This window comes from Synchiropus splendidus, chromosome 7, assembly GCF_027744825.2.
Source record: "Synchiropus splendidus isolate RoL2022-P1 chromosome 7, RoL_Sspl_1.0, whole genome shotgun sequence".
Classification (NCBI taxonomy): Eukaryota; Metazoa; Chordata; class Actinopteri; order Syngnathiformes; family Callionymidae; genus Synchiropus; species Synchiropus splendidus.
Genome location: NC_071340.1, coordinates 20,968,932 through 20,992,763, shown reverse-complemented (window position 1 = coordinate 20,992,763; position 23,832 = coordinate 20,968,932). Strand labels below are relative to the sequence as shown.

Sequence of the window (23,832 nt, the reverse complement as noted above, 5' to 3'; positions counted from 1 at the left end):
CTACGTGTCTGCGCTCTGTTTTCCTGCAGCCCAGCTGCGGACCAACCCTTGTTGACTTTCCACAGATCACATGGCATCGTTCGTGAGGCGCGCACCATGGGGGATGCCTCTGCAGGACTCTGTGTGGTCAGCATGGGCCTTCTTCTCATGCTCTCTTAACCACCACCCTTTAAGAAAAAGAAAGCGGCCGCGGCTGGCTAATGATTGAACTCAGTTAGCAACTGCAGAATCTGAATATCTTCTGAAATATTTCGAGCAACAAAAAAAAAAAGCCAGCTGATGTCAGTCTTAGGCTGTAAATCACGGACCCATATTTGTTTTCCATTACTGCTAGTTGTCACGTTTCTCCACAATTAGTGATTTAGGACCACAACAAAGTGTTTTGCTTAGCAGACGTGGTTTCCTTCATCTCTATTGAATCCCATTCTCTTTTTTGTTTTTTCAAATTTAGCGTGTGAGCACAGTGCGGATTTGCAGAGACAGGTGCATGAAGCAACACAGGACCAAGGACAGCACCAACGCTGTTATTTAAGCCGTTTTAATCCAAACTGTGCTCTTGAATAAGTCAACATACCTGACGGCTTCTTCATTTCCCAGATCATCCAGGGTTTTACCGGATTTGTGGTCACCCTGATAAAGGTCAATCACCCATCCTCACTATAACATCTGTCACCGGGGCAAAATGTCAGCACAAGCGCTTCATTATGCACATCATAGAATGTCCGCGCCACTGCGTATCGGGAACCACCTTGATCTGAACAACATTAATAGTAACAACATTAACAACATTAATAGTAAGAATACCACAAAAATAATGAACTGCATCCACTGTAATGCATACGAATTGCAAACACTTTTGAAATGTATTGTCATGGAATAGAGACACAATTTTTACGTTCTAAACCAGGCATGGCATGTATTTAAAACTACAAAATAAATTGTACTTTTTTCAAATCATTCATTCCTATTTCAATTCTAAATACAAGTCTAGTTTATTATCTTGCTATTTTATATTGCATTACATTGATGTATTTTAAAGTAACACTCTTTTTTCTCTTATTTTTTTTTTTAATAGTATTTCATGTCTCATTTTTTTGTCCAAGATATGCACCACCTAAAAACCACTATATTGTAAATATAGAGTGAAGTAACATGTATTCAAATTATCTGTGTTAAAAGTTTGAAGTCATGATGTGATTACACACTCACGACTTCGTACTAACAATTAAACTTGAAGTTACATTGAAGATTTGTTTCTAGATGAGGTATCATGAAACAGCATTGCACGGGTGATGAAACAGTGTCTAAGTTTCAGAGACCACTAGATGGCGCTCTTGGTTTAGAAATGATGAGGTTTCATTGTCTCAATGGTTCACGGCCAAACATTTGACAGCAAGACAGTGCCATCTGGTGGCCTCTGAAAATCAGGGCACTGTTTCATGAAACCTCATCAACCCATCACTGCTTTACACATTTTTTCTACTATATAATGTGTCCCCTCAGGAAACTTGAATACCCATTAATAATTGTTATCCAATAATAGGGACTCATACTACTTTAAAACAGGTTTGCAGGTCTTTAGTTGCACAAACCCCGATATGTACAATACATTGCCTGATACGATTCCTGATCTTATGTTTCCACACTTTACAATTAAGCCTGACAACATTGATGTTTCTGCCTTTCTTCATCTCCCCTTAGTGTTTTCCATTCAGGTAAGAGTGACTGCAGCAGGTCCTCCTAGACAGGTCCCTCAGGTGTGAATCTTTAATCACGCTTAAGATCTAAGACATGAAAGACGCCTGCACATCTTCTTCAAAATGCCCTCTGAGGTGCCAAGTTTGGTTTCAAATAGTGGGAGAGACGTGGTTTGGGGGGGGAGGAAAACATAATAGCTTGTGCTCATAAACACTTTTACTTTTACAAAAGTCTTATATATATATATATATATATTTTTTTTTTTTTTTTTTTTTTTTTTTGCCGAAGCGATTTTGCATTTTCAGTGATATAGTTAAGTAATTTAATAAATACATTTATAAATCCGTCTGAAAGTAACGTTTAAGTAAAACAAAAAATAAATAAAGTTGTGTACAAGTATGTGTTTGGGGTATTGGCTCGTTTTCATATTTCATTATTATTATTATTTATTGTTAATGTGAAATTGCGACAATTTTTTTCAAATTAAGTAAACGTTTGTGACAACAGAGAACATCCGTCTTCATGTGAAGGAAAATAATAAACTTTGTTCTCTGCTTCCATCTTGTGACAAGGAGGAGCACTGCATGCAAAAAAAAGCCACCGCCACTTTTGCTACCGACGTGTATCACCCCGCCAAAAAAGTAGTTCTCAACCAGATGGATTTGGTCAAAAAGTTTTGCCAACTGCGACACGTTTTCTTTGGATCAATTACTTTGACCATTGCAACTCATAGTGAACCGTTAAATAGTCGTTTTTGCAACGTTCTGGACCGTTACACGCGCATTAATCTCAATTGTGAAAAGGCGTATATATAGTAATCGCGCGAATTCGTTTTACAGTCAATCAGGACGCACTTGTCGTCGGACTTCGTCGCACCGAAAAAAGTTGGTTTCGCAACTTTGTATGTTGTTTTTACTTAAACATATGTGTTGCAAGTTTATTTAGCATCGCTAAGTATTGAGTAGGCTTCGCAAATCGTCGTTTTATGCAGGGTTTAGTTTACGGCGCTTTCTGCGCCGCCATGTTGGCGTTAGTTGCTTCACAGTGCATGTTGTCCTGGTGGCGTGTTTGTTGACTACAAGTGTTAAATAGAAAGTTTTTTTTTTCTGACTATAGCTCACTGCTAGCTAGCATGACTGGTCGAGCACGAGCTAGAGCCAGAGGCCGCGCACGTGGTCAGGAGACAGCGCCCCCAGGGGTAAGTTCACATCGTAAAAGGGAACGTTCTCCATCATACACATTTCCTTGGATATGTGTATGACATGACATGTGCATGCATGTATGTTTTATTCCTCATCGTTCTATCCTGCTGTCTTAAATGTTTCCAGTTACTCTTAATGCTCAATGTCAAAGTGGAATGAAAGAAACCATTACACTTGGATTATAATTAAACTATTGGTAACGCACATTCTATGTTATTGGTCACATTTATGCTGGAGGCAGCTTATTGTCGTTTTGGTTTTGACTGCTTATAAAGAAGATCGGTGGCCATCATGCAGTCTATTACAACTGTGGTCTTGTGAAAATCTATGATGAATTTATTGCTGTCGTGAGTGAAATGGAACATGGCAAAAGTGAAGTCCAGGTTTCTATTCACATAGCCGCCAGCGCCGCCTCCGACAGCTGAAGGAGAGCTAGTGGGAAGAGGACGGCAGAAGGGAGCTCCTGGGGCTGTGACTGAAGAAGGTATGTGCTCTGTTGGATACCTACTGATGGGTAAATGAGGCATCATGAAGCGTTTTGACACTGTCTTGATGATGTCACACACCTGCTGGACATTAAAAATCCCTGCAGGTGACCTACTTGACAAACTGAATTGACCCTGATTTGATGAGCTGCTGTATACAGTAATGTCATTTAAGTCTTTGTATTCATATTGTATTACTTTATGTCTTTATATAATGTGAACATGTATCATAATGTGAAAAACTAAGTGAAAACGAGGCCCGTTTACTTTTTCCAATGGTTTAAAAAGTTCTAAATTGTTTCTCGCAAAGAACAATGTGATTAGTGAACTGATAACTTAATTTAAATTAGAATCAAACAAGACAAGTCAAGAAGTTGCGTCCTTTTGACAGATGCGCTTCCTTATAAAGACTGTTGGCTCGTTTTTGCCAAGTCCACACAGTTCATTGAATATTGGAACCTACTTGGTGTGTTTTTAGTCAAGTGAAAATTGAAACTATTCACCTGTGATTTTATTTATTTGCCAAAACTAAGGCTGCGGGGAGGAGCTGAATTACTGTACTGTTAGCACTCATAAGAATTCACATTATCCCACACTTGTCTAACAATTCCTTCCCCGCACTTTAGCTGTTCAGCAGATCTCAGTTGGGTTTCGGCAGGTGAAACTTGGAGAGCGAGGTGGCCGCAGAAGAGACTTCAATGATGCAGGCATTAATACCCGCCAGACTATGGAACATGTCAAAGAGTCCAAAAAAGGTCTATTGTAATTTTTTTAATACACAATCATCACTTATTTGAATGATGTCTAATTAATCTATTGTTGCTTTTCAGGGACTTCTGGATCCCAAATTGCACTGTCGGCCAACTTTTTTCGGATCTTGTCTCGCCCTGAGTGGGTGCTTTACCAGTACCATGTTGACTTCGATCCCCCTGTCGAGGATCGGCGCCGTCGATTTCGCCTCGTCTCCCAGCAGGAGCAAACATTGGGACCAGCCCGTAGCTTTGATGGAGCAATACTTTGTCTGCCAATTGTTCTTCCAGATAAGGTTAATGACAGTGCTTGCCATTGTTGGTTTTTTACGATGATGTTGGTCTGCGTTATAAGTAGGGGTGCACCGAACATTCAGTGGCAGAATATATTCAGCTGGTGGCAATATTCTACTACATCGAGATGTAGTATGTGTTTTTTATATACAAAAATTGAATGAACTCTGCATTCTGGCAACCCACTTTATTTGATCCTTTTTTGTTTTGCATGGTGTCGAAGTATCAAGCCATTTCATGGTAAAGCTTCAGTGCCAAGTAGGTTTCAAAGTCTGCATACAGTGTTCGCTTTTTTTGTGTTTGAGTGCAAGAATAGAATTGCTGTTTGCCATGAGTGTTCAACCAAACTATCTGGAGCCTTTTGTTTACATTATGAGCTTGTTATATAATGGGAAATTTTCATGTTTTTTAAAATTGGTCTGAAAGCTAAGTCTGAAACATTAACAAATGTCAAATACTCAATCATCTAAATATTTACTTTCTTTGACAAGCCTATATGTAAAAATGTTTTCGACTATAAATGCAACCAAAAAAAAAAAACTTGACTACATTGGACGGTCTGTGTTATTCAGCCAAGCAGTTAAATATTTTTTCAGCCACAAATGATCAGTTCGGTACATCCCCATTTAAAAGATTTATTTGCTTGTGATTGGTTAGCAAACCAAGCTGCAGAGTGAAACCAGGACTGGAGAAAAGGTTGAAGTCACCATCACCCTGACAAATGTGCTGCCACCATCATCACCTGTCTGCATTCAGTTTTACAACATCATATTCAGAAGGTCAGTGGATACATTATCAACTGTGGTACATGTAGCACTGACAACCCCATATTATTTTCTTTTTTTTTGTTTTCAGAATTTTGAGGATTCTTGAGATGCAACAGATTGGACGTAACTACTACAACCCAAAGGATGCAAATGAGATTACCAGACACAGGTGATAATTATCACTTCAACCTTCAAAAAATTGTTTGACTCCTGTTTTGTATTGTTGCTCACCCTCTAACAGAAGTATTAACAACTTACTGAAAAAGAGAAATCTTATTTACATGTCAAATGATTCATGTATTGATGTCACATTAATTTGATGATTTTGGGTGTTTTGTGCTGCAAGCTCTTTGGAATCAGCCAGATCACATCCTAATCATTTATTTTCACATCTCCTTTTGACATAGTAAATAATATGTCTCCAATCCAAAGTTCTGTACCATTTGGATTAACATGAATGTTTATTGAATGTATATTGAACTTGTTTATTTTTTTTGTTGAAGGCTGACAATCTGGCCAGGGTACACCACCACCATCCTGGAGTACGAGTCAGCCATCATGCTGTGCACTGATGTCAGTCATAAGGTGCTCCGCAGTGAGACCGTCTTGGATTTCATGTTTAACCTGAGGGAACGGTGCGGTGGAAGTGCAAACTTCACTGATATCTGCACTAAAGAGCTGATTGGTCAGGTTATACTCACAAAGTGAGTTGTGAAATTAGCACTGTCAAAATATCTCCCACATATATTTACCACGATCAAAAGGTTTCTATTTGGTCTTTTCATTAGGTACAACAACAAAACCTACAGGATTGACGACATCGCTTGGGATCACACTCCCAAAAACACATTCAAAAAGGGCGAGACGGACATGTCCTTCTTGCACTACTACAAGACTGTAAGTGTGACATCAAAGTTTTAGTTTCACCCTAGGTGTTATTGACTTTTGCTGTGTTAGCGCTATGACCTGGACATCAGGGATCATAACCAGGTTCTTCTGGTTAGCCATGTAAAGAAGGCTCCAGCTGGAGCGCCTCCTCCTGGCCCAGCTTTGCTCATTCCTGAGCTGTGCTACCTCACAGGTTACTGTATATTCATGTACGGATTCTAAACTGGTTGCCTGATGCGTGCGTCTCTCACTTTTTTAAATTCTTCACAGGGCTGACTGACAAGATGCGATCAGATTTCCAGGTCATGAAGGACTTGGGCCAATACACCAGACTGGGTCCAGAGCAGAGGCTGGGGCGCCTTAACAAATTCATCAATGCAATTCAGACGTAAGTGTGCACATGGGAAATGACATTGAGGTACTCTTCTAAAAATAAATCTTTTGGATTTTAGTGGTAAACCTGCTGATTTTACCACTTTGCCAATTGTCATGATTTTTTTGCTGTATTTTTCGGTTTCTAAATCTTTGTCTTTTTGTCAAAGTTTTGCTGGTCCTGCAACTCAGGCGCAACTTGTGTATATTAAAAAGCATGTTGCGGGAATACTAGTGAATGAGGGATTTGGTTTTTGAGGAAGAAGAGCAGGTTCATGTCAATGAAGGACTTATCTGAACCATGTTGCGATAGGAGGATTACGTTTCTTCACAGATCACAGACTGACAACAGCAATACTGAGCGGCAATGTCAATGCAATGTAAAACTCTTCAGAAGGGTCAGCAGCACAAAATGTGTCATGCATTGTCATTGTGGCAACAGCTGTGAGTTCATCTCTGTTAATGATCATTTGACTCAGATGTTTTTATAAAGCTGTTTTCGTATAGATGTTTTTTTTTAACAAAGCAAGTTATGTCAAGTCGATGACCTGGCGTGTCCGCAGGGTAATGGCCTAGTGGCGGGTCTTTGGACGCCCTATTTGAAGTCTTGGGCAAAAGCCTGGCCTGAAATATGTGTATAAAAACGGTCAAGTATATCATCTAAACTTTCTTTGACAAAAATGTATGTCATTTTTCTGAATGCGTGGCGGCTCATTTAAGCAGTGTCAGTACACCACGCTTGTTAATGTGGCTGAAACTGAGCTACACTTGTGCTTATTTAGCATAGTAACTCAGCAGAACCATATTTTGTGGCAGATATGTCTTGTCTTGCTGCATATTTATGCATTGTTCCTGCAATGATCAGTGGCAATGCTGCTTGACCACTGTAATTAGTCATTTTTGTTTATTTTATTTTTATTTTGTAAATGTATCTTGTAGGAATCCCGAAGCTCAAGCAGAGCTGGACAAGTGGGGTCTTCGTTTTGATAAGGAGCTCCTTCAAATGCAAGCTCGGGTTCTCCCTGGCGAGAAGATCATCCAAGGATCAAGAATGGTTGGACTGTTTTTGCAGATTTCCAAAAAGCGCATCATCAGATGTAAAATTACTGATTTTAGCATGTATAACAGTACGAGTTCAACCCGTGGACTGCTGATTGGTCCAGAGAAATGCGTGGGATTCCAGTGATGAGATCGCCACAGTTGAACAACTGGCTCGTGTTCTACACCAAGCGGAGTGTCAATGAAGCCCAGGCCCTCCTGCAGACACTCAACAAGGTGTCTGGTCCAATCGGTATTCGTCTTCAAAGAGCGACAATGCAAGTGCCACGATCCATATGAACCTCTGCAGGTTCTTGTGTTAGCTAAATTAATGAAGCCAGGTTTGCAAGCAAGTCACTTAAATATAACATTTTTTATTTTATTTTTTTTAACAGGATTGAGTATGACGACCATCAAGAAATGCTCCTCAGAGCATTGCAGCATAATGTCAGCCCCCAAACCCAAATGGTAATTTTTCACATGTGACATGGGTCTGTGATCATCTAGTTATTGTGCTCCTCTCATCAGGTGCTCGTGATCCTCAGCAGCATCAGGAAAGACAAGTACGATTGTGTGAAGAAGTACCTGTGTCTGGACTGTCCCACTCCTAGCCAGTGTGTGGTGGCTCGCACACTCTCCAGACCTCAGGCCCTCATGACTGTTGCCACCAAGATAGCCCTGCAGATGGCCTGCAAGATGGGAGGAGAGCTGTGGAGTGTGGAGATTCCTGTAAGTCTTGATTTAGTACCTGAACCAGATGGGGCTGAAACAGCAGCTTGACTTCGGAACTGCTTTTGTTTGGTGCAGCTGAAGCAGCTGATGATTGTTGGCATTGATTGCTACCACGACACCTCAACCCAGAAACGCTCCATCGGCGCGCTGGTGGCGAGTCTCAACCCCTCCATGAGCAGGTTTGACTTTGAATGTGAGGTTTTACCGGTCAACCAAGTCGCTGGCTGATTTGTGTTCTTGTCCAGGTGGTACTCTAAGTGTGTGCTGCAGCACAGAGGGCAGGAGATCATGGATGGGTTGAAAATGCCTTTGAAAGGTCTGTTGATGCGAAGTCGGTTGCCGGATTAATTTTGAGCATCTGCTAGATTTTGCAAAATATGAAATTTGTTACTACAATTTGAACTGTCCTGTTTGAGATGGACCGTAACATTCAGATAATTTTGTAACCAGCCCTTTTCTACATGTGAGTCTGTCTGCTTCTGTAATGTATGTGGGGTTTCTCCTCCCACAAGAGACGCGTGTCAGAGAAATGCAATGAACTTTGTTTTACTCCTGCTGACATGGTTGCTCCTGACCACTTGTGTTGACTGAACGCCATCTAGTGTTGAAACTCGCAAAATGCATTTAAGAAAACAGGTTTGTTGATTAATAAAATGTTGCCCTGAGTCAGCATTAGGAAATCATCTGGCTCATTGAAGACAAGTGAAAAATAATGGTGTTTTCTGTTTTCCAATCTGATGAATGTGGTTGTACAGCTGCCCTCAAAGACTACCTGAAGTTCAACAACTCGCTCCCTTCACGGATCATTGTGTACCGTGATGGTGTCGGAGATGGTCAGCTGCACAGTGTCGTCCACTATGAAGTTGCTCAGATCTTGGAGTCCATCAAGTCCATGGGCCCAGACTACACGTCAGTATAGTCGCCCTCTTTGTGTCATGTGGCCTGTTGGTGTTTAATCTGGGCTACCTGTTCAGGCCGAAGCTGAGTGTTGTGGTGGTGAAAAAGCGCATCAACACCAGACTGTTCGCTCACATCAACGGGAGCCTGTCCAACCCTCCGCCTGGAACCATCGTAGACTCTGACGTCACCCGCCCTGAGTGGTATTTTGTCTTATCTACAACGTCACTGTTTCTTTCTTTGTTTATTTCCAGATGATTCAACATTCTGTCAATTCTGCCCCGATTCATTTTATCATTTAGGTATGACTTCTTCATCGTCAGCCAGGCAGTCCGCCAGGGAACAGTGTGCCCGACACACTACAACGTGGTGTACGACACCAGCGGCCTGAAGCCCGATCACATGCAGAGGCTCACCTACAAACTCTGCCACATGTACTACAACTGGCAGGTATGTCCATGGACTCATCACAGTTTACCCGCAGGACCGTTACAACCTCTGGTTTGCTGACAGGGCATCATCGCCGTGCCTGCTCCCTGCCAGTACGCTCACAAGCTGGCTTTCCTTGTGGGTCAGAGCCTGCACAAGGAGCACAACACACACCTGGACAATCTCCTTTTCTACTTGTAGTTGCATACAAGTATCCTACTTTGGTTTATTAGCTTGAGTTCACTTAACTGTTGTTGCCTTATGAGCCATACTTGGATAACGTGTTGAGTTAAAGTATCTTTACTGTTGGCTCTTTGCCGTTTGAATTTAATTTCAATCTCTGATTGACAAAAGGTAAAAGTCACTTCTTCGTTGTGTACCTTGTGTTGTACCACATGAATGTGGTTCCTTGATCTGTCAAGTTCTGTTGTTCAATAAAACAAATTATGCCACCGTTAAAAAATATTAAAATTTATTTTGATATAGTTTTAAGAAAATATTGCACATGCACACCCACACAGTAATTGTATCATCACTATAGGCTGATAAATCTTGATCATAGAGCTCACACAGTTGCTGAATCCAAAACGTGGTCTTCAAGACACCATGAGAAGAAAGCTTGCACTGTCTGATTGTAAATGTACAAAAAGGCTTTTTTTTTTTTCAAAATCAAGTAGAAACATTTAAAAACAACTTTTTTTACACATGGAAAAAGTAGAAAAAGTCACTCAAATGAAAAGAAACTAGAGTGTGAAGAAGGTACACCAGCGTGTTGCAGGTTGTTATGGCTGTCTGGCCGAGTGGTGACTCAAACAGAACGTGTTGGTGTACATTCTCTTCAGTTTGGCAGTTTAAGAGGACAGTGGGCTTCTGAATTTGGAAACACAAGTGTACAAGGTGTGATGAAGGACGGTTTCACTCACGGCTGCAGCGTTGGTTATACATTGGCTTTCAATTCATGGTACATTCACTCTACATTGAAGGTGTAGATAGTTCATATAGGTTGGTTACAGTACTTCACATCGACACTGAACACACAGCTCCATTAAGATCGGGCGATGAAAGAGGGACTCTGCAGAGGTAGCCTTGTGTCGTCACATACTGCAAAAGAAATTCATCTGCTCATGGTCTACTTGGAATCTCCTTCACGCTTCATAGATTCTTCACATTGGACACAAGACTGAAAAATAAAAACCCCGCACTTGACAAACGTTTGGACAAATGACGAGTGACGCTGCAAGGTTTGTGCAAATATAAGGCAAGTTCATGGTTTGGTTCAGATCAACTGGTAACTTGGTGTGTGCTTATTTCACGACTGAGATCATGTCATGAACAAGTAGAATGCTTGGACTTTGTTGGATTCAGGAGCTCAAATGGGGTTAAGCGCAAGCCAGAGCTGGTCAACAAGTCATCCATAGCTGATCATGACTTCATTGTCTTCACATGAAAAACTCTGGAGTTTGAACTCCAACATGGTCTGGTTGTGAGTTGATGTTGAATACTTCCTTGAATCATGTTCATTTCTTTCCTAGTCTACTTAGAGATGGTTGAAAGTATTTCGAATTTGTATGGCAACAACTTCAACCGAAACGTTTCCAAATAGTTCTGATATAAAGCACAATGTGTGCTGGCTGTCTGGTTATTGCTGAATCACCCATTTCTTAGGGAAGAAAGTTGAGCTAAACACGCTGTCTATAATGCTCACCCAGTCCCATGGTTCCCCGCGGCTTTTCTGATTCTGCTGACTTGTGAAATGAGCATCATGAGCGGTTGAACACATGCATGAGCGGACATGAAGCAGAGGCTAATAAACAGGGATTTTCTTTTCTTTTTTTTTCCCTCTCACTTCCCAAGTCTGCTCAACAGTTTTTTGTTCTCTTTGGCGAGAAGTCCGCCTCTCTGTCTCAAGTCCGGTGGTGCCCTGAGGAGGGAGGAGCCACCACAGGATTGTGGACCCACAGTGGGAGATGCTGCTCTTCTGGGTCGAGACGATTTGTCCGGTGGAACCTAATGGGAGACCCGCAAGGGACAGTTGAAGGCGTTAACAAGTCAAGCTAGCGTCCTCATAGTCACCACTCCTGTCTCCGCTGGGTCCCCGCAAATCTACTCATCCTTGACGTGTGAGATATTTAAGAAGCTGCCATGGGTGAGCTACAGCGACAGAACTGAAGCGGGAGTTCAAACATTGACTGTCACATCAATGCATCATGACATCTGTCACAAAGACTATGAGAGGCGGAGGGGAGATCTTCACATATCACCAAATACGTTTCAATTGTGGGACAGGTGGGGCATATTCAGGTCACATTGACTTTGCGTAGGTATCGATTATTACAACGCTGTTACAGCAGAAACTACTAGTCACCATATCCATCTCTGTAATCATGAGCTAAAAGGCGCGACCAAACTGCACTTCAGGAAGACGGTGTTTGTAAACATTTTTAAAAGGATAAAGTAAGTTTGGCAGAATCTGAGGTGAAAATGGAGTGTTGGCTATAAACGTACAGCATTTTTATAATCAATTTTGTACATCACATATAGTTTAAAAAAAACTGTCCATAGGCACATGCACAGATGTTTTGGGGCACAGGTGGAAAAGCCAGAAAAAATGGGCACCTATTGAAAATTATTCAAAACATTTTTGTTTTTACTGTAACTAAATCGCAAGGTCACTTTTATTTTTTAATAACTCAGTAATAACTGAGCAATTTAAAAAGGGGGGAGGGGCACAACATAATTGGAGTGAACTCAAAAAATGCCCCGTCTTAAGAATTCTCGAGGTGAGGGGGGAAAAATGGGCTCCATCTAAAGGGCTGGTGCTTGAGCGCCACTATTGGTCAATCTGTGCGGGTACCTGGTTGCGCAAATATTTCAGGAAAAAAAAAAAATTATACTGTACGCTAAAATGTAGGGGAAAAAAGCTTTCTCAAATTTCTCGAATTTTTTCCTTAAATGGATTCGTTTTAGCTTTATGAACTTAAATAGAATGTCGGCTTAAATTTGTGGCGTCTTCTTCACATTTGCAGTGCAAAAATGGCCTTTTAGCATTGCATGAGTTACAGCTGGAGACTCATTCGAGGAGACGGACATTGTCATGTACAACACTCAGAGAAACAACTGAAGATACCACACGTCTTGTCTAATGCATTGGCAAGTGTCTTGAGACTTTGAGGGTTTGAAACAAGGGTTTCGTCCAGAGAACAGCGGGTGTTATTGTTGCGTACCAGAAGCTAAGGGGACCCATGTCATCTGCATTAGACGAGGGGTTGGTAATCTGGGTATCCTCAGTTGCTCACTTACGTGACGGAAACACAGCCGTTACGGTGTGAAATGAACACTCTTCTTCTGTTTTGCCAAGCGGGTGAGAAAAAGAAATAAAACAATGATGGCATTTCAGTAGTAGTACACAATCACAATGGCAAAGATGACACCTAAGAATAGCTGGACCAATATTTCATTTCAACAGAAAAATAGCATCACATCTTCACATTTTGTTTCTGTTTTTTTTTTTTTTTTTTTTTTACGAAACGTCTCGGATGGCGACAGAGTCTAAAGGTACTTTACAAGAAAAGCAAAAATACAAAACAAGGCGTTAGGAGTGGATACAAAAGTGTGACTAACACTAGACTGATGTGTTTTAGAAAATCTCTTCATGCATCTGGACGAGAGAACAGAACATGCTGAGCTACATCGTTCGTCTTTTTCAGTACAGCAAAACTAGTTGAAGTGACACACAAGAATAGATTCCTAAATCCTCTGCTGCGTGTGCAAAAAGGTCGGCTTGTCCAAACATGACAGGAGAAAGTCTCGCCCCTCCCCAGCCTCGATAACTCTCATTGAGAATGATAAATACAATATATTCAATATTACTGTACACTTGGAATAACCCCTCCCCTCCCCCGCCCCGCCCCTTCACAGCAGTTGACATGAAAAATAAAAGTTCTGTCAAGTATTAGTGTTAAAGTTTTATTCTCTTTTCATAAATCTGAAACATGTAAATATTTACAGTGGAAGATCCCATTGCATCAATGAGACACACACACACAGGCACGAACACCAGAGAGAGAGAGAGGGAGAGAGAGAGAGAGGGAGGATGGAGGACAGAGTGCTAGTACTGCAAAGGAGCATGTACCCTTTTGGTCTTTATCCGAGTGTCCTGGGGGTATCGAGATGGCGAGTCAGTGAGATAAACCTCCACGTCATCAGGCACTTCTTCGAGAAAGTTGGATGGAACGAGTCCTTTGTGACCGTTGAGTTCACCCTGAGGAGGACAAGAGCACCATGGAAACACACCACTGTGGCCGACACTCGCAACACTGTTGTATTTCTCACCTCAACACTAGAGCAATGAACTTGCAGAAAAAGACAATCTACTCTAAAAAATGGCCATTGAGCAGTACTAATAAATTACAAGGTGAAAACCACATAGTGCACACGCTTAGGTTAGGTAGCTTTATTGTCAAATATGCTACAGTACAAGACATATAGCATGGATGAAAGATCTGTTCTCTCAGACCTGGACGGCCTGTACGTGTTATTTTGGTGTTAAGTTATGTGAGCCGCAAGATGTTTAACCCCCCTATTTTTTTCTGTTATTTCGGATGTTCATGAAGACACGTCTGGGGAAAGTGCAGTACCGAATTTAGCCAGAGGTGACGGTAATTTGGCTCCGATTAAGAAGCTGATTCAAACTGGTTTCCGGATCTCTGACTCCTCAGGTAACAAAGTTGCTTATAGTGTGGTACCTCGGTTCTTGACCACAATCCGTTTCAGACGCCTGTTCGAGAAGCAAATTGTTCGAAATCTGAAACCGATTTTTCCCATGACAATGAATGGAAGAAGAAATAATGCGTTCCAAGCCTTAAAATAGTCTTTTGTAGGAGTGAATGTAGAGTGTCTGCTGCAGGTGCGCTGTTCCTCTATGTGTGTGGCCGCTGCATGTGGGAGGGGTTGCCGAGTGAGTGACGTCTCTCCAGAAGTGAAGAGGTGCCCGGTGCGTGTCCAGCTCTGAATGTGCGCTTCTGTGCAGTTTGGCTGTGACAAAGTCATAAACCAAGTCACGCTCTGTCCCAGACTCGCCTCATCCCTGTCCCAGCTCCAGCCCACAACAGGACATCAAACCCTGGAGTGAGAGCGAGCACCTCCCCTGTGACACTCTACCACGGTCCAGTGCGGAGACAGGAAAGGTTTTACACCTCCATATGAAGAAAAAACGGTCAGTAAATATAGCTAACGGGACACTTCTGTATACAGAGGCTGCGTTGTACACAATAACAAAGTGCGTCGTGGGTCAGCTGATCAGTCCGCGCAAGTTATGTTTTTCCGGCTTTTTTTGAGGGCATTCGAGTTCTGGATTTTCGTTTGAAATTTTTGTTTGAACTCCGATTTGTTTGAATTCCGGGACGTTCGAAAACCGAGGTACCACTGTATTCCCATGAGCTGTTTTAAATAATGTGTCATGAACTTTTATTTTATATGTTAAAAAAATGCTTGAACTATCCCTTGAAATGTGACTCGTAGCATTTAAAGTCACATGATGGTTGACCAACTCTCATGAGAAGGCAAAGGTAACTTACATAATAGAAGCCATCTTCGTCTATTTCCCCAAAAACCATGATGACATCACCAGCGCAGAAAGTCAGCTCAGCCTGTCAGAAGGAAGTGAGATATTTGGGATCAGTTCGGTGCGTCTTTCACCGCAGCGTTTGAGCTGAACACGATCCATGACATCAAATCTACTGGGGAGTGATGAGTGTGAAATGTTGGGCTTCCTTCTCCAAATCACCGTGATGCATCTTACACACACACACACACACACACACACACACACACACACACACACACACACACACACACACACACACACACACACACACACACAGATGTGTCCACTCAGTCTCAGCAGACAGACTGTGGCCGCTGCAAATGCATCAACTGTTGGGAGTTTGAAGACGGGATTTGCAACACACTGGGCAACTCTCCTACAGAAATTCTCCACAGAAACCAAACACATATCAAACAGGAAGACCAGACTGAGGAGGGGGGGGGGTTGCTAGCTCAGGCAGTGCGGGAGGGGGGGCTGTATCATCGACCACCAGAGACAGAGGTGGACGTAAGCTCAGCTCCTCCCTGGCACTCGGACACACACACAGTTCAGGAACTCCCACACACACACAGAGAGACGCTGGTGGATCCTGCTCACCTCCTCATTCAGCCTGCTGCCCTCATACTGTGTTGGTGCGATAGAAAGGTGAGAGTAAGTGCAGCACGACAGAGCTCTTCTCCATCACAACATTCACTGGTGGCAACACCTCAAGCCCGGGCTGTTTCAGTGGCTCACACACTCACGCACGTCGACATGTCTTGAGCCTACGTTTGCCTTCGCCTGACACTCGACTCCTCGATTACACATTAAGCCTCCGGAGAAGAAACAGTGGCTGACCTCTACATCCACGTTTGGGGAGCTCTCTCTGGGGTCGTAGTCATAAAGGGCCACCATTCTCCGTGTTGACATTGGGTGCGGTCGTCCACTTCTCCGGTTTCTCTCTGGCCACACAAAAAGAGTTCAATGCCTCGTGAGTGAAGGAAATCATCAGAAGTGAGGGCAAAGAAACACCTGGACACAAACCTCTTTTAGACTTCCTGGACCTGCGGTTTATGGGGCGGCCATCTTTGAAGCGGTCACAATTGACTGCGGTGGAGAGCAACACGGCGTGATTTGTCAGTGGATAAAAACGGGGGGTGGAGGGGATGGATAAAGAGGCTCACCTAATTTTTCCACCGGAGTGTTGAGTGGCAGGAAGCCCTGCTGGAGGAGTTGGCCCATCATCTCGTCATCCTCCGTTTGAATTTCAGATACCATGTTACATGGGATCAGACCCACTCTGTCTCGGATTTCTGCTCTGTAGAAGCCGTCTGTGTCTTTATAGCCAAACACCTGGGGACATTAAAAGTAGAAGAAAAATACAGATTATGAAAACCTCCTGTTGCTCATCCTCATAACGTTAAAAAAAAACTAATATCTGACTTTGAGTTGCCAAGTGGAAAAGACCTGGACCCAGACTATATGAACCTTCCATACATTTCACGATTTCGTCACGATGCTAATGGGAGTTTTAAAAGACCAGTTATACCAGGTCTCGACATGGTCATTTGATGTGACCAGCAAGAGTTTTGAAATGGACACTGGTCAATATTAACTTAAATTCATATCAAACAAATATTCTCTGTCAAACTGCCACGAAAAGCCATACAAGAAATAATGGCTTCAACAACAATAGAAAACTCTCCTTCTTGCACTGAGTCATATGTGACAGGCGACAGTAACCTCGTACCCACATGCTTATGAAACAAGTGTTAGGAGTCATTCCGCTGTGCTGGCGAGTTTGTTTAGTTTCTACAACAATGCTAATACTCCATATGAAAAGTAGGGTGCATAGTCGACTGTTACATTTTCATTAGTTGACTAGTCGTGACATCATCGTTCTCTTAGCACAAGTGAGAGGAAAAACGGTTACGTGACTGTCGTGACTGAAGTGATGGGACCGTATTACGAAGTACACATTCATTTCACACCACATTTTGAGCAATTAAAATTCAAATATAAAGTTACAAAACAACATTTGTCAATATACAACTCATAATTTAGTTGCAGCCCTGATGAGAAGCTATAACCTCTGTGATGTCAGGATGGACAGTGTACCACAGCGCTCCTTGGATTACTTGAATTTAATAGTAAGTTAGATTACAAGTTACATTTGACAGCTGACAGGTTGGAGTTCTTGGGGGGTCCAGTGTTTTTCCATGTTTGGGGTCATTTTTTTAGCACAACCTCAGTCATACGATGTTTTACTTTGACACACTCCAACCCATTGGAGCGAGAATCACAAAGCCACTAGTATGAAAAACAAGTGATGTATTGCCATTTATACAATAAAATGTAGGGAAAGGCTGGTTATTTTTATTATTTTTTTTAACTGCAAGGCAAAAGTTGAGGAAGTCTCAGTATGTCACGTCTGCTGTTGGCCACCTGGAGGCAGTAGTTGCACTTAAGTGGTGCTGCTACTCGCCAGGATTATTTCTGACTTTCAAGAGGAAATGCAACATCAGTACATCACATCAGTACCTGTTCCTGCACCAATGAAAAAAATATTCTAAGTAAGTCTAAAAATCTATCATAAGTGGCGTTTAACTTGACCTATCAAGAGCATTAAAAAAAACTGGTACATAGTTTTTTGACTCTGCACTCTACGAGGCGACTTTATTTCGCTCTCTTTAAACGTTGATTTCTGCGCGTAGGTGGACCCTGAAAGGTTAATACTGTCATCTGTAGCAGACATTAATTCAAAGTAGTGGCTGTATTTTCAGCTAGAAACGCCCATCTTTCTCCTCACGCCTGTTATTTACTGCCGTGTAGCCGGCAGCTTGACATGTGAGCTGCCCGCGTGTTGAAACCGTAACAGGCGTGTCTTGCCCATGACGTCATGCCCAAAGACACAGTTGTAGAAAGCGAATGGTAATATTTTGCTTCCCGACAATGGCGACAATAGCAACGCACGGCGACTTAGATAAGTAACTTTAGTTTAGGTATTTATTCATGGATTAGTATTTGTCCTTTGAATGGACATAGTCGTCATCAATAAAGAAGTGTCTGCCCTGCACTGCAAACACACTGGAGTATTTGTTTTCCCAACTTATCCACAGTCTATAAGCAGCTGTAGGTTTGGATGCGGCACCTTGATAATCTGACCCTCCTTGAAAGGCAGCTCTTCGTCGGCGGCATCTGGGTTGGGAGACATGGACAGGGGATCGTAGTCGAAGAGGGCGACGAACACTCGGGTCATCTCCTCGGCCTCCGATTCGTCATAGTACTCCTGCGTCCTCCGTCCTCGCCCGTGTCTGCGAGCGCCGTAGCCGTCTGAAAGACAGAGGAGGCCTCTGCTGCTACTACCAGCCTTGCACAGCCACTTGGGCTGTAGAGGCGATGGAAGCAAAAAAAAAAATGTGGTGCTGTTAACGCCAGCAGGGGAGAAGGGCTGAGAAGAGTGTGTGAAAAAAGAGCCGGCAGTTCAACAAATAGCTTTTTTTGTAATATTGACTGATCATTTTGACACAGCGGGGTTCTTTGTTCACACTTCTCTTCTTGGTGTGTGTGTGTGTGTGTGTGAGAGTTGGTTGGTCACTGAACACCACACATGAGAAATGTGTGCACATCAGGGAGGAACACTGCACACTCACTCATTGCTGTTTCACTGCCTTCTCTCACAGAGGTTGGCTCTAAAGCATGCTTGTCTGGACGTGACTACACTGGTGTGACGTCATGCTTGCAAGCCATCGCTACAGCGACCTGAAGGGGAGGGTGACACAGATGCCCCGGTGATGTACGTGACAGTGAGGGAGTGAGAGGATGAACCTGAGATCCATGCTCCCGTGATTCAATGGCTGGACAATTGATCCGAACCAAAGCTCGGTCCGGTGAGATGCAGAATTGTGTTTGACTCCGATGGCGGCTGAGATACCAACGTGAGAACTCTCTCTCTTTAGTAAACCGGCCATGCAAAACAAAACTGTCCGAGGGGAGGAGGAGGAGTAAGGAACATGAGCGGGTGAGTCGTCTGAACATAGACAGGGTGGGTTACCAGGGGTGGAGGGAGTACATACAAGGGGGAAGGGGATCATTCTCCAGCAAAGGCCCGTTTGTGTAAGCTAAAGAAAGCAGCACCATCACATCCCTGCATCTTTTTTTTTTGTATAATTTTGGGTTAAATCAAAGTAAGTTAGCATTTTGGAGAGAGGCTGCACCACGTACCATATTGATCCTCTGAGGACCGCCATATCCTGCGCCGAGCTACACTGCCATAGTAAACATCCTCCTTGACGGGCGAGGGGTTCCCCTCACTCCCCTCACTGTTACTGTCCATGGTGATCTCTACAGAAGACACCAATCACAACGTTACTGTCAGAGATCTAGCGCGCTCACACACTCTGCTCTGCCCCATGGCCCACTCAGTCATGCTGACACAGGAGGAGGATGAGTTCTCCCTATGGAGGTGGTGGGGGTGCAACAGGTTTCACTCTGGAGTCGCTGGGTGTAAAACAGCAATGCTTACTGGGAGGTCATAGACATGTAAACCCACACTGCATATGGACACTAGAGAAGCTAGAGAGGTTGTCGGAGCTCTCGATGGAAGCTCATGGTTTAAGTAGCACAAACATCAGTTGCCCAGCAGGGACGAGGCGTCTCCTCATGACCTCACTAACCAATGGAGGGGATGGGTCTTCGCTGAGGGGGGGTGCCAATGTGAACTGGCCTCCTCCCCGAGTGATCCAGATGGTCGGCATTTCCGTGTGACGGCGAGTTCCCAATGATCTTTAGAGTGAAAACAAAACAAAACAGACAGCAAGTTAGCAGAGAAGCCCACCCCAGGTAGCCAGTGAGAATGTTCAAACGAAAGCGCCCTCAAGACCAAATGAGTCAGTCATTTGTTCTTCTTGAGGCCAAACAATGGTTTTTAAAGAAACATAAAGATGGTCATAATCCAACAAACGAGTAAATCAAATCGACCCCCAACACAACAACACGGACCAGGGTTGGGAGGGGTTTAGCTAAAGACCATTTGTTGCTTTGCTTAGTTCTGTGCATGTCAGCTCCATGATGCAGCGAGACGTGAGCGTGAAGGCAGGAATGATGGTGGTGTCAATGGAATGAGGGTGGTGGTTAACTGAGGAAGGTCCTAATCTTTCGGCCAGACTGAGACAGCTTCCCCCTCACACCTTTGTATGCGACCGTAGATGACCACACTCATTACGGGCTTCTACCCACATGATGGTAAAGAACAACTGATGGATTTATGGTGCAGTTCAGGGCACGGAACGTTTGAATGTTGTCAAGCAGCTTTGAAGAACTATACTGTCCAGGCTTTGGCCACGTTTGAAAAAAACATAGCTTCTTGCATTAGAGAACATTTGTCAAGAGCAGCTGTTTCTTTTTTGAGGCATCCATTTGTCACTCCCGGAGTAGACAATGGTAGCACTCTCCTCTCTATCGTCCCAACTCCTATAGAACTTTGCTTTACCGCTGCTAGGGCATTAAGGTACAGCTCTATTTTTAAATGTGTTTAATAGACTCATGTATTTATCTGATTTGATTTTACCCTGTCACCCTCTCTGTCCTCTGTCCCCACGGCCTGGTAGGACATAAAACAAAAGGCTCTTTTGGTTATGGCCTGTATCCAAGGAACTGATCGAAGACATGTTGTATTCGAGGACGCATCTTTTTAGACACAAGTTCTGTGTCGGATAGAACTGCAGTACATTCAAATCCGGCATATCCACCCACTGTATCCGTTACTTTTTCAAACTGGGTCTCCGAGTGAATAATCCGGAAATGCTTCTCTGTGGGGGGAGTGGACCCGAATGCTTTAAAAATGATGACGTCACAGCCCAGTCCGCCTCTGCCACCTTGCAACTATACCAGACAACAAACAAGTAGTATACACTCGACAGGGATATTGTTAATATTAGTAGGAAATCCACATCTACTCTGTCATTGTAATGAGAACTGCATAAATTCAAGCCTTTCTGAAAATATGAAGCGTGAAACAGATGACCACAGTGCTGCTAAAAACAGTAGAAACCACGCCTCCCTGGCCGCTCACTCGTGTCTCTGACGACTTGTAGTCTGGTGTTGACTATAACTGAAGCTTAACAGTGTCGTCTGTGAACTCCAATGTCTGTTGTCGATCGATTTGTTGATACAATCCACAAGCTTCATTTGTGCATTTGCCATGTTGTGTTCTTATTTGTTGCTGGAGCATTATAGCGCCTCTGCAGTCCTGGCATATGCACTACATGGTTTCAAATCATTTTAGCGGATTCGTCTGGACGGCACAAACGGTTTTGTTTTTACGTAGCACTTTTTTTAAGCCGGCACAAAAAAGTATGCAGATAGGAAAATGTATGGATGTAGCCTTAGTTATTACGATTTCATGACTGAAATTGTGTGCTAGAATCGCATCTCTTTTTTGGACATTTTTTTCCCTTGTCTTCCTTCCCTGTTATCTGTGACGTTGCCCCACCAGGGATGGCACAGCACAAGGCACAATCTGTGACCAGGACTCTGTACATCCAAGAGTATATGGCTGCGTGGCTGGTTCTATTACTGCGAAACACTCCGACCTATTTTTTTTTATTTCTATAAATGCGGTCACAAGTGGCAGCTTCAAATAGCATAGATTCTACCAACCGCTTTTAGGTGTCCATGTGAAAGTGTTTCTAGCGCTCGACTAGAATATGTGTGTCAGTTGAGTGCGATGAAAACTGACATGCTTTCAAGTGAAATGACAAGCATGAGTCTTTGCAGGGTCTCTGAGCTTCAATGCGATGATGAGAAAATGCTCTGGAAATCAGGAAGCAGCAGCGCTAATAGGCCGACGACATGATGAAGATTTCATGAAGCGAACGGCTGAGAGAGAAAGTGCCAGACAGAAGCAGCCGTAGATCTAAGTACTATAGCAAACAGATTTGCTTGACATTGAGTTTCTGAATGTCAAGGAGAGCGCTAAATGTAACTTTGTCGCCCTCTAGAGCCTCAAGCAAATTCAGTTTGTATAGCGCTTAGACACACCATGACCTGGATGACAGGGAACCCTCGCAGACGAGGAGCCCAAACCCATGCCCAGCACCAGAAACCTTCTCTTCTCCAAGACGTGAGAAGTCAAAACTTTGTTAAATGGCCTTTAGGTAAAAAAGCAAATACAAGAAGATACACCTGTCATTTGAAGTACAAGCAAAGTAGGTCACACAAATAATAGTAGTCACTAACAACGGACGTTAATAACTTGCCATCAAACCAAAAGAGGAAATGCAAAATAAAAAGAAGGAGGAAGGGAGGGGGGGAGCCGTAAAGGAAATAGACAACAGCAAGGAAACAGAATGGTTACAGTTGGCTGATAAAAGAACGGCAGAAAGTCTAAATCACACACCAGTGAATGGTCCCGGTTGAGCCTGGACAAAGTCTGGACCCTAGAGTCCCTGTGAGGACTGTAATAGACCCTGTCCAGCTTGTTCAGCCGAGCCTCACTCGTGTAGTTTCTCAGCCCGGCCTCCCGGCCCGGCCCAAAGTGCTCTCTGTTCCTAAAGTCGCCAGTGTGCACAGACTTGGCCGAAGTCATGTCAGAGTAGTCTTCCTCCACGCTGCACTGGCGAGTCAACGTCCGCTTACGTCCCATCGCCAGGGCTCGCCTTTCTACTGGCCCTTCACAGTGGATGATGCGCACTGGCCCTCGCATGGGGTAAGGGGTATAGTACCCTCGATGACCCCTGCCGAGAGAACCTTCTTCTTCACTGCCACAGTCTAGACCGCTGTCGGGACTTTTGGTATTCTGGCGGTTGGGTCGCCCCAGGCTACGCTCCTCTGTGCTGTAATAGTAGCGACTGTCAGTGAAGCGAGGGGAGGAGCGCTGCCGCTGCAAGTGGCGAGAACTCTTGCCCGCGGGGAGGTGGCTGTCCTGCGAGTACATCCTCCGTGGTGCATGCGGCGTCCCCGGCTGCCCGCTCTCATCAAAGTACAACTGCTGGCCCATACTGTCCACGCTGTCCGATTCCTCCTCTACCTCTGGGATGCTGTGGAGGCGTTTGCTTCGCAGCGACTTCTGCTTCACCACCTCTCTTTGGAGGTCCCAACAGTCCCTTTCCTCCGCAAGATCTTGACGCTTGTAGTAAGCCTTCAGTCAGGCACAGTTCAGCGATATTCAGTTCGATTTTAAAACGTTCGGGTTAGATGTTTGCGAAGGGGGAGTTGAACAGTTTTTTTTTTTTTGAAGGTTTTAGAACAGGCGGGAAACAAAACAGTGCATGAATAGAATCAATGGGGAGGAAAGACAAAATAAAGACATTATTAGTTATTTGTGGCAATGCAGTAAGTCATGCAGAGTCATTCGGTGAGGAGGGAATGGCATGCTCTGAACAGGAATCTGAGGAGGACAAACTCAGACATGGAGGTCAACAGAGAATTCAAACAATAATGAAAACGTAACTTGAATGTAAAATTTGCAGAATATGTTTATGAAAGATGAGTATATATTTAATAACTGTATTGTAGAGATTCAAATTTAAATAAAATGAAGACCAATAAGCTAGTGATGTTTAGAAAAATTGTCTGGTCACAGTGTTTCAGAGAATGTGCACATAGATTATGAACTTCATATGTTGATGGCTTATTAAATCATGAATGAGCTACGCGCTAACAACAAGATGCAAATGTACATTGACCTCTGAATCC

General features: G+C 43.4%; 2 protein-coding genes across 23 annotated transcripts in view; one reads left to right on the top strand and one right to left on the bottom strand.

Annotated features, from left to right (window-relative positions):
- The first annotated feature begins 2,506 nt into the window (after positions 1-2,506).
- Positions 2,507-10,029, top strand: piwil1 (piwi-like RNA-mediated gene silencing 1). Of its 4 annotated transcripts, none has more exons than XM_053871882.1 (21): positions 2,507-2,582; positions 2,815-2,896; positions 3,300-3,384; positions 4,012-4,140; positions 4,216-4,430; positions 5,086-5,207; positions 5,284-5,364; positions 5,699-5,899; positions 5,984-6,092; positions 6,153-6,276; positions 6,354-6,471; positions 7,395-7,509; positions 7,584-7,771; positions 7,889-7,961; positions 8,022-8,222; positions 8,301-8,404; positions 8,471-8,541; positions 8,981-9,134; positions 9,200-9,325; positions 9,425-9,572; positions 9,636-10,029. In XM_053871882.1, exons 2-21 carry the CDS (start codon positions 2,831-2,833, stop codon positions 9,750-9,752), a joined length of 2,547 nt encoding a protein of 848 aa, XP_053727857.1. In that variant the 5' UTR covers positions 2,507-2,582; positions 2,815-2,830; the 3' UTR covers positions 9,753-10,029. The 4 variants fall into 4 exon arrangements, with proteins under 4 accessions (XP_053727857.1, XP_053727858.1, XP_053727859.1 ...); XM_053871883.1 differs by having other exon boundaries at positions 2,542-2,599; XM_053871884.1 differs by lacking the exons at positions 2,507-2,582; positions 2,815-2,896; positions 3,300-3,384; positions 4,012-4,140; positions 4,216-4,430 and adding exons at positions 4,446-4,560; positions 4,652-4,686.
- rimbp2b (RIMS binding protein 2b) overlaps positions 9,178-23,832 on the bottom strand; it is an 83,448-nt gene continuing 68,793 nt past the window's right edge. For 7 of the 19 annotated variants that reach the window (XM_053871862.1, XM_053871865.1, XM_053871867.1 and 4 more), the window contains 11 exons: positions 22,535-23,275; positions 19,812-19,920; positions 19,360-19,479; positions 18,287-18,468; positions 16,320-16,488; positions 16,180-16,242; positions 15,994-16,097; positions 15,754-15,780; positions 15,128-15,199; positions 13,684-13,812; positions 9,179-12,896 (listed from right to left, as the gene is read on the bottom strand). In XM_053871862.1, the coding sequence (XP_053727837.1) occupies positions 12,870-12,896; positions 13,684-13,812; positions 15,128-15,199; positions 15,754-15,780; positions 15,994-16,097; positions 16,180-16,242; positions 16,320-16,488; positions 18,287-18,468; positions 19,360-19,479; positions 19,812-19,920; positions 22,535-23,275 (1,743 nt within the window). In that variant the 3' untranslated portion in view covers positions 9,179-12,869. Of the gene's footprint in view, positions 12,897-13,501; positions 13,813-15,127; positions 15,200-15,753; positions 15,781-15,993; positions 16,098-16,179; positions 16,243-16,319; positions 16,489-18,286; positions 18,469-19,359; positions 19,480-19,811; positions 19,921-22,534; positions 23,276-23,832 lie in introns of those variants that run through there. The other 12 variants (XM_053871866.1, XM_053871872.1, XM_053871875.1 and 9 more) reach the window with 9 other exon arrangements.